General features: G+C 40.6%; 1 protein-coding gene and 2 long non-coding RNA genes across 3 annotated transcripts in view; 2 read left to right on the top strand and 1 right to left on the bottom strand.

Annotated features, from left to right (window-relative positions):
• On the bottom strand, positions 1 to 4,286 carry LOC135348547 (uncharacterized). The gene is made up of 8 exons (XM_064546801.1): positions 4,153 to 4,286; positions 2,756 to 3,279; positions 2,398 to 2,700; positions 1,782 to 2,069; positions 1,524 to 1,727; positions 1,275 to 1,475; positions 980 to 1,180; positions 1 to 818 (listed from the first exon to the last, which is right to left on the bottom strand). The coding sequence occupies exons 2-8, from the start codon at positions 2,820 to 2,822 to the stop codon at positions 550 to 552; spliced, it is 1,533 nt and encodes a 510-aa protein (XP_064402871.1). The 5' UTR covers positions 2,823 to 3,279; positions 4,153 to 4,286; the 3' UTR covers positions 1 to 549.
• The window catches only part of LOC135350491 (uncharacterized), a 30,861-nt gene continuing 24,888 nt past the window's right edge, over positions 4,154 to 10,126 (top strand). The window contains exons 1-3 of the long non-coding RNA XR_010399163.1: positions 4,154 to 4,253; positions 4,918 to 5,063; positions 5,536 to 5,638. This is a non-coding gene — a long non-coding RNA (uncharacterized LOC135350491). The remainder of the gene's footprint in view (positions 4,254 to 4,917; positions 5,064 to 5,535; positions 5,639 to 10,126) is intronic.
• On the top strand, positions 6,977 to 8,140 carry LOC135350391 (uncharacterized). The gene is made up of 4 exons (XR_010399141.1): positions 6,977 to 7,280; positions 7,341 to 7,428; positions 7,509 to 7,635; positions 7,927 to 8,140. It is a non-coding gene; the product is annotated as an uncharacterized LOC135350391 (long non-coding RNA).

Raw genomic sequence — 10,126 nt, forward strand, 5'->3', positions numbered from 1 at the left:
TAATGAACATATGTTACTGTTTACATTGTTCCTAATGAACGGATGTAGTGCTATAATAATTGTATACATGTACATCTACATTAATTATAACTGTTGATGAAAATTACCAGAAGTTTCACAGTCCTAATGGTCCATACGCCTGGTTTGTATTGAGTTCAATCTCTTCTTTGGGAGACACCTCCTCATAAACAGGACCAGCTGGTACAGTGGGTCCTACATTAGCTTGTCCATCAGCTGCCGGGGAGTACATTGCCTTTTTACGCATGAACAAATACATTATCAAGAGTCCTATCAGCAATCCAATGATTGGAAATCGAACTGCTGTGACAACCACACTGATAGTACCAGAGTGTCCACCCCAGCAGTATGCCTATATACGGATGGCCCGGGTCACATTGCCGTTATGCTTTCGCCTGTTTTCTTGTTTCCACACTTTTTGGTGAGGCCAATTCTATACCAACTTTCCACAGTAATAATAAATCATACAGAAGTTATATTTTAACCGTTAGTTATGCCTGTGGGAATCACTGTATTATAGTCTTATAAGTTTTACAGTCCCACTGGTCCATACGCCTGGTTAGTGTTGAGTTCAATCTCCTCTTTGGGTGACACCTCCTCATAAACAGGACCAGCTGGCTGTGCAGTGGGTCTTACGTTAGCTTGCTCTTTAGCTGCAGGGGAGTACACTGCCGTCTTTTTACGAGAGCAAAGGTGCATCACTAAGAGTCCAGCGAGAAACCCAATGACTGTGAAAGCAACTGCAGTGACAACCACACTGATAGAAAGAATCTCTCTGGTAAATAGGATGAGTGACTGAACTGTGGGTGGGAGGAGGAAAATTAAAAGCAAACAGTGAAATCCATTCAACAATGGTAGGGCATGCATCACAAGAGACTATATAGCTTAATTGTCATGATCATAGAAGGTTCTTGTATCAGCTAGTTACTACAGTATAATATACTCATGTGCATGTACGTACAACTTCTAGATATACACTCCAACAGAGCTGGGTCAGGATCCCAGAGACCGGAGTTGTTACAAGTGGCAGTCGCTGCACCCACCAGTGAGAACCCAGGATCACATTGAAAGGCAATGACTGAACCCTCAATTAGGTTAGTGTTCTGAGAGTTGGTGTTGAGTAAAGCTCCATTGAGTGGAGGGGCAGGTAAGGCACAAGAAACTGGAATATGATCGTAGTAAAAATGGAAAGTTACGCTCATTTGAATTTTTAGAAATTCATGTAAATTGAGTAAACCATAAACCAGGTAACTTACTAGACTCATTTCTGCAGACGATCTTCCCCGGGATCTTGTCCCACTCTCCTGTAGCTAGACAGGTGACAATCATAATGCCCTCAGGGAACAGTCCATCGTCACACTGGAAGGTCACACGTGTACCGGGAATAGCTGGTATTGAATGACCACTGATGGTGCCATTCTGGGGTGGCGATAGTGGAACCATGCACTTCATTGGAGCTGCATGTGAGGGGAAAAATAATATTAAGTTTCAAGAACTCAACTCACGAGTTGTGGGAGGGAGTGTGGGTAGTGATGTACACTCAATAGCCTCAGGGTTGGGACTCCACATTAGTGTACCCTGACATGTCACCATAGCAACAGGAGATACATACCCAACGTTACATTGGATGGTTACTATGGATCCTGGCAATCTGCTTGAAACAGGTCCAAACGCTCCATTCATGGGGTCGATTAACACAGGACAATTGCCTGAGAGGGAATCAGCACTGTATGTCAAAATAATATGAACGATTGTTGACTCACTGATCCTAAAGTTGTAATCAGCTGTTGTACTGCTCCCAGCACAGTTGCTGGCCACAACACTGATAGTGTAGTCCACATTGTATTGAGCAGTCACAGTGACAGAGGTGGATGTGAGGACAGTAGCAGAGAGCTGGGCCGGAGGTGAGATGGTCACTGTGTAGGTGAGGTCATCTCTACCACCAGTCTCAGTAGGAGGGCCCCACTGTACAGACACACTGACTTCATGGGCTGAGCTGCTTGAAGGGGAGTGTTTAATGGTGGACGGTGGTCCTGGTGGTCCTGGTGGATCTACGTAACAAGGAGCACATAAAAAATACGTCTATCTACGGGGATCACATTTCGTAAACACCGCATTTCCATATATGCGCGATATGCAGACTCACTATAAGTGGTTAAATCACTATACATGCACGTGTTATACGCAATACAGCGCTGCGGTTTGCAAGTCACTTATATAGTTACTTCCATAAAGGAATCACCGGCAATTACGAAACATGAACCTCAAGTATACGTTGAAGTTAGATGCTCCTTCTCTTATTTTATGGTCTCCTGAGGTATAACTTAGTGTATATACACTATTATACAGACAATAGATGAGACACTAACTGCAACTCACCAACCAATCGGATTGTTGAAGATCCTATAGTGATTAGAGTAGGCACAATACCCACACAGGACACAGTGGTCCCATTCTCTGCTGTTCTTGACAGAGTAGACGTTAAAGTAGTGTTGTTGAATGCAATCAGTGTCACAGTGTAACCTGATACAACATTGGCTACATTGAGATCAGAGGTGGAGCGAACAGCGATTGTGCGAGTTGCATCTGACGGTTCCCATCTCAAGGAATCTCCAGCAGCAGTGCAGGTGAAAGTGACTGTTTCCATTGGACATGGTCTCTCCACACTCACTGAATATTGTGCTTTATGAAGCGTGCAGCATTGTAAGGAAATCTATAATTGAATACTCAGTCTTACCAGTGCTGAAGCCAGCCAGAACGCAAATCAGAAGAACTCTAATGAGCTTTATCTCTATTAGTGTCATCTCTTATTTAATTCCTGATGGTCTCTCAGAAGGTTGCATTTCAATGTGATTAATGACTAGACAACTTCTCTTTGTTCACTTCCTTTATTTATCATATAGGCTCTATTATCTATGATATCATAGCTTCTTTTATAATTACACTTCCTGTTTTCGTAAACATGAATAATACTCAATCAAACGAGTACTCCGGTGGGCGGCCTTACATACCTTATTTACACTTGCTATTTATTTTTTTGGCCTAAGCATGCTGTGTAAATTGTGCTAATATAACCCCTTTATCAGAGCTAGTACACTTGTCTCACTTGATGTTGATTGTGTAGTGAACCTTTACCCTTTGTTTTTTTCAGCTGCTTGGCTGAAATGATTGGCTAATGGATAACAAAGAGTTGCTCTGGAGGGAGTTGGCAGACCACAGTAAGATCAGAGAGGAGCAACTGGCAAAGGAACTCCTGACTATCTGTGAGGCCAAGCAGTGTACACTAAACATACATGTACCCAGTAAGAAACTGTGACAGTATTATGGGACCTAGCTAGCCGGCTGTGGTTTTATTTTGTAATTTAGTCTGTTACATTGTATGCTGATGTAATTACCATTGTTTTGTCACACCTACTATTTTTCTTCTAATTACAGTGCCTACTAAAAATTATGATTTTTCAGTGGCGCACAAATTTAATAGAACAAGAAAAAACTATAATTCCAGTTTGGCGCTTATATTAGAGTCTGATACAAGCTAACATACATGACTGTACATACTTGTACATGGTAAGCACCCAGGGTGTCATACAGGATTTTGAAGTAGAGGGGGGGAAATAAGAAAAGTAACCAGAAAATGTTGCTAAAAAAAGGTCAACTGTTATTTCAATACCCAGCTATGGACACTCCAGTCATCATTGAAAGGGGGGGGATATCCCCCCTTTCCCCCCTGTATGACACCCTGGCACCACAGTAGAGTACATGCCCTTGAATCTTATTGATTCACCTGCATGCATGAATCATCCTTGATTTCTTTATAAGTTGTCGTTATCTTTTATTTATTGACTGAGTTACTAACCCCCCCCTACACACACCTTGCAATGTTTCATAGGTGTACCATCATATCCATTAACACTATAATTATTGTTGGTGTATATCTAGCATTTCCATGCTGAGGTGTATTTCATGCTCTGAAGAAGATGAGGTTACAGCATTTAAAAAAAGCTTTGTGGTCACCCATTTTCATACAGGCAGTTTGACCAGCCCAAAGCCCCCAAAACATGTACTTAAATCACCTCTTTATTACGATCACTGTTAGTCTAGAGGTTCCACTGTGTCAAGCTATTATATACCCACCTGTTATATCCCCTCCCCCCTGCAGCTACGAGGGAGTTCCTGGTCCACCTCCCCTCAGAGGAGAGACAACCACACCTATCCACACTGCTGCCAGCCATGAGGTAATATAATGGCTGTAGGTTGTATGACCCTTTATCAAAATTATGACCCTAAATTGTTGTCTCACGTAATGTTTATTGTATAGCAGATCTTTACCGTCTGTTTTTTGGCTCAGTGTGATTATTACTTGTCCACTCTAGAGTCTTTACCAAAAGTGGGGACTGATTCTTAGATCTTGCTACATTTATTTCCTTGTTTACTTTCATGTACCTTCAGTAGCTCAAAGAGTGGTTTCCTCTAAACTGACCAATTCCTCATCGTAGAGTCTCATGACTAACAGCACTGCTCATGATTAATTAGTGGTATAGCTCAGTATAATTCAGTAATCCAACCCCCCCGGCCTGTACTGATCATGTGAGGTGTACTAGCTGTTGATGTTGTCAAGATTGTTACTTGTTTGCTCATTGTTTCCTCTGTATGTGGAGAAAAGTCGTGCTCATTATTCTTACGTTGTGAAAACAACTTACACTACACATACCTATTAAGACACCTTTGACTGTATTATGGGACCTAACTGGCTGCATGTGGTTTTACTTTGTAATCCTGTTACATTGTGCTGATGTGATTACCATTGTTTGGTCACACCATAAACTTTATAGTTGCAAAGTATGAGTATAGGTGCTAGTAATTAATCATACTACCCACTTTAATCTCTTTTTCTTCTAGACCACTAGATTGAAGATGCGTGTTTCAATAACAATGCTGGATGCTTAATGGGAGTGATTGACCAATGGATGAATGATCAACATGGAAGGAGCTGACCGATCATCTCAGTAAGATCTGGTCTTGACTAGCTACGAGCTAGATTGGAAGTAAGTACGTGAATTAGTACGTGAATTAGTGCTATAAAAGCTTGAAACACTCTCATCCGTTAAATAATTATATATACCCATCTAATAACCGTTGTAGGTTGTGTGACCTTTACCAAAGCTATATATCACTTATTGTAAAGTGGATCTTTACCGTCTGTTTGGGCTCGGTGTGATTGTTGCTTATCCATTCTGAAGCCGTTACCAAATCTACCCACCGTAGTACAGAATGTGTATATTAGTTGACTGATGCTTACTATTTACAAACCTTTCGTACTGCCTATTGTTTATTGGCGCTTGATATGATAATTATGATAGTCTAAGAGAGGTTTTCCTTTTGTTTGGAGGTTGTATAGTTTGAGTAGGAAAATTCAGGGACGGAAGCACTGTCCTCAGTACAGTACAGTATCCCTTTTCTCTGAAGGTTCTTTGTTCATTGTTCCACTGTATTTCACTATCTCTCCCTCCCCCTCAGGTACTATGTGGCTGAGGGTGTGAGGCTCTACTCTCAGGAGACCTGGAGGGTGGTCACACAGACCAGGGGAGTGCAGCTGGTCGAGCAGCACGTCGATAAAGTGGTGAGTGGTTGATTAGAACACAAATGTGGACGATGTATTTCTGCAGCAAAAATTGGTTAAATTAGCTCTATCATTATTGCAATAACTGTATCTTGTTGTGATGTTGATGTGTCTGTGCAGGTAGACTTACGTATCCCAGAGCCACGAAAATGCATCCCACGAATTGTTAATAAATTATTGCTCAGCTACGAATGTTTTGAACCCCGTAAATTACCGGCTATACGGTAGAGTGTTTCCATGGACGGTGTGTTTAGTTAAAACGACACTCTTTGGCGGGTCAAATGTTGTATTTTAGGATCGATTTCTGAAAGTACAATCATTATGCCTCGAGGCGTAGCTGCACGAGGGATACGGTAAAGCTGACTGTGTGTCCGGGCTTCATCAACTTCAGTCACTTAGATCATGTTTGTCATAAATACTGCAATCTGATTGGTTAGAGGAAATGTTCTATCCAATTTAGAAAATCATGTACTTCAATAGAAAATCATGTACTTCAATAGAAAATCATGTACTTCACTTAGAAAATCATGTAGCAAAGATTAGATAAGAACATTCAAATCTGATTGGCTAAATACTCATGGTTGCTATGATCTAAAATGCTTAGACACTGTTTAGGAAGTTTCCACATGATTTAGAAGTCCTCAGGGCTAGTAGAACCCTCACTGCGTTCGGGATACTACAAACAGCCCTTTGGGCTTCTAAATCATGTAGAAACTTCCTAAACAGTGTCTAACTATTATTTAGATCATGTTTATCATAAATACTGCAATCTGATTGGTTAGAGGAAATGTTCTATCCAATTTAGAAAATCATGTACTTCAATAGAAAATCATGTACTTCACTTAGAAAATCATGTAGCAAAGATTAGGCCACTCCAAGTGATACTCTGGTTTCTGGTCCTGAAGTTTTTCTAATTGCATGCGGGCGGGCGGCTTTTCTCATTATGTCATTATCAATTTCACCTTATGAATCTCATTATTTTTCAAATGAATATCATTATCACACTATTTTGTACCGCATGGACCATTCTGCGCATGCGTAGTAGAAATAATGAGATAGAAATCCAATAATGAGATAGAAATCCAAGAATAAAATCTGATGCGGGCGGTGGACCAGAAACCAGAATATCACTTGGAGTGGCCTTAGATAAGAACATTCAAATCTGATTGGCTAAATACTCATGGTTGCTATGATCTAAAATGCTTAGACACTGTTTAGGAAGTTTCCACATGATTTAGAAGTCCTCAGGGCTAGTAGAACCCTCACTGTGTTCGGGATACTACAACCAGCCCTTTGGGCTTCTAAATCATGTAGAAACTTCCTAAACAGTGTCTAACTATTATATAGAATTTACAGGCCCCACCCATAATTATTAATTGAGGTGTGCGTTTTTTAGGAGACACATAAGGTGTGATTCACACCTCTGTGCACGTGTATTAATACTTGACTGGTAGCTAGCTAGCTAGCTATTCATCCCTGGGTTCTCAAGTATCCAGTAACATCCCTTTTATCGACAACAGCTTTAGTAAACAAGTTGCTAATCAACTTCCTAGAGAATGGGACATTGATATTGATGGGATCGGGAAAGATAAGAGACCGAGTCAAGCTCAAGAAACTTCAATAGAGCTCATCACCAGACAAAGTATGTTAATAGATCTATGTTGCTACAATTGTTTAAATCTATATCATAATATCATTACAGAACTGACATATTTTGAAAGAAGGAAGACAGCACAGCCCTCGGTCTCAGATCTTAAATAAATGTTCCTTCTTTGAAACTTCACGAAGTGGTAGGTTCTAAACTTCTATGACTTCGACTATTCTTACCTGTCGTTAGCAAGTTTATCACACATCTGATTCCTCTATGCAGGCCTATTCATGAACCGAGTTCAAGAGAATCGTCAGTATTGAAAAAAGATGTGAGTGTCCAATCGATCATTAATGGAGAACTGGGACTCATGGATTATTGCATATTCTAAGTTGGAGATGGCGACAAGGTAAAAATTGATAGCGAGGTTCTTCAGATGATATCAAGGTTAGCTTCGATTTGGCTTTTACAAAATAGCTGACTGTACTTTTCTATGTATGCGCATGTAGGTATTCCGTCAATTCAAATAATTAAAGAGTTTTTGAAGACTTATCTATTTTGTACATGTACGAATGCATATAAGGTAAATCCTTAAGGTTGTGTGTTGCTCTTATAATAATTATGTGAATGTGTCAAACGTTTGTTCGGTAAAAATTAACATTCTCCATGCTTGTGACTTGGTGTTTTGTTTTCTGTGCAGAATTCAGACGATCTTTGTGCCAGACCAGTACAGACTGTATTTTCTGTGTGATGTTGAACAAGATCCAACGTGCGAGCTAAGTGTATTCTTTGGACTCAACGAACAAAATTGAACCCTTTGGCACATGTATAATTATAATCTCATTTTAGTGCTGCTATGATGTTTTGTTTCTTTGCTGCTATACTTTTGTGGATGTGTTTTAAGCTGTGATCAATTTGAATGGTGAATGCATGTTTTATGCATACTATACACCCTATAGAGGTGTAATTGAGTACACCTTATACAGAGATATATACACCTTCAAGGTGTAAATATTGAGCATGTAGTTTACACCCTAGGGGGTAGTTTTTAAAGCGTATGTAGTACCCATTTTGGGGTGTACATATACACCCCTGTTTTAACAGTGTATAAATGTTCGCGGTACATGCATGCTTAATCAGCGAAAACAATAAACATTTATACCCTCGAAAAGCTATATTGATCAGTGGCGTAGCCAGGGGGTGGCAAAGGGGGCAAATGCCTCCCCTTTTTCTGGATCTCTACTTACCAATCTGTCTCAGCTAGCTAAGTTCTTTGTGTCTCTGGGTAATAACAGTTACACGCATGTGTAAACAAATATGGGTGGGGCATTGCAGAATCTGAGAATGAGTGGGTGTGATTGCATGCTCACATTAATTTTGGCCACAAGTATGCAATATTGGGTCCATGTGGCAAGACCAAGAATCATTAAACCAGAGATTATACTCTTCAATTTCTGCTTAAACTCACAATAACTTCTAGAATCTAGCCTCCACTGATTGCTGATGACAGGAAGTGAAATTCAACCGCGACTAATTAAAGAGGTGTGGCTTTCACCAAAAATTTTGGGCAAAGCCCAGCTAGGTTGCCCCCCTTTCTGCTAAATAATTCCACTTCTGAGTGCCACATCTTTTAGAGTACTAAAAAATTGCGTTCAGCCCAAGTGGCGCTTAAATTATGGTATATAGATATGGGTTAGAAGTGTGAAGGAAGCACTTTTTATAAGCGCCAGAAAAAATAATTCCAGCAACGGTATGTGCTTCTTTTAGGACCTAAAATTATGCTGATGCTCACGTTGGTGCTGTAATTACATCAATTACGGTACATAATAATAAAATAGCGGAATAATAATAATAGCGGAAAGACTGATTCTACTACTCCTCTTTATCACTAGCCTTATAAGTACCGAGTGAGGACTGTTACCTGAAAGTCTGTACAGGGTTTCAATTTCTTGGAGAGGTGAGCGTACTGCATAGTTATAATTGAAAACTGTTGCAAAGTAGAATTTTGCACTATAATGTTCGCTATCATTATGGAATCTGCCGTCGAAGTAAGGTTGGTCAAAATTGGGCCTGTGACAAATTCAGTTCCTAGAACGTCTCCTAACACGTATGATATAGGATTGTTTGAAGAAATAAATAGTGTTGCAAATAGGTCAATCGCATTTCCACCACCTCTGCAAACATACGTAGCAATCTCATCAGGACAAACATATGTCCTGTTTGTTGCCTGAAGAGACGATACTAAAGTGATCTCTTGACTAGACACATCAACAATGAAGCACCATCCTAAAAGTACCACTGATCCAGTCAATGAAATCTGGGAGTGGAAAATGATCATTTAAAATAATATCAACTCCGTATAGAAAACGCGGACCACTTACCAACAAAGATCTAGATCTAGACATATCCGCTTTGCTTTGGTATGGTACTTGGGCTCTAGCTAGCTAGCTAATCTGGGCGCGGCGGTACGGTACGGTACTATAAAAAGGCCCGGTGTCAGAGGAATGAATGACTCCCCGGTGTGAGTGACCCCCCGGTCATTCCTGCCTAAGGTACAGGTGTGAAGGACTCCCCCAGGATCTAGGAGTGAATGACTCCCTATGCACATGCCCGCCAATGTGACTAGTATATTGTAGAATAAAGAGCCAGGATAAAGAGCAAGGTTAGTAGCAAGGTGACAGCTGGAATGTAGACCTATGCATGTGAATGAAGAGCAAGGTGGCAAGGTTAATATGGGAAAGAACTGGGGCCAAGTGCTGAGCTGCAAATCGCCCAAATGTACAAACACACAATAAGTTGTTACTATGACTGTCTGTCTGTGGCCTTTATTCAGCAGCATATACAGTGGCAGCAACAACTGTAGTCAGGGGCGTAGGCAGGAATTTGAGGAAGGGGGGGCT

Source organism: Halichondria panicea, chromosome 1 (assembly GCF_963675165.1).
Source record: "Halichondria panicea chromosome 1, odHalPani1.1, whole genome shotgun sequence".
Classification (NCBI taxonomy): domain Eukaryota; kingdom Metazoa; phylum Porifera; class Demospongiae; order Suberitida; family Halichondriidae; genus Halichondria; species Halichondria panicea.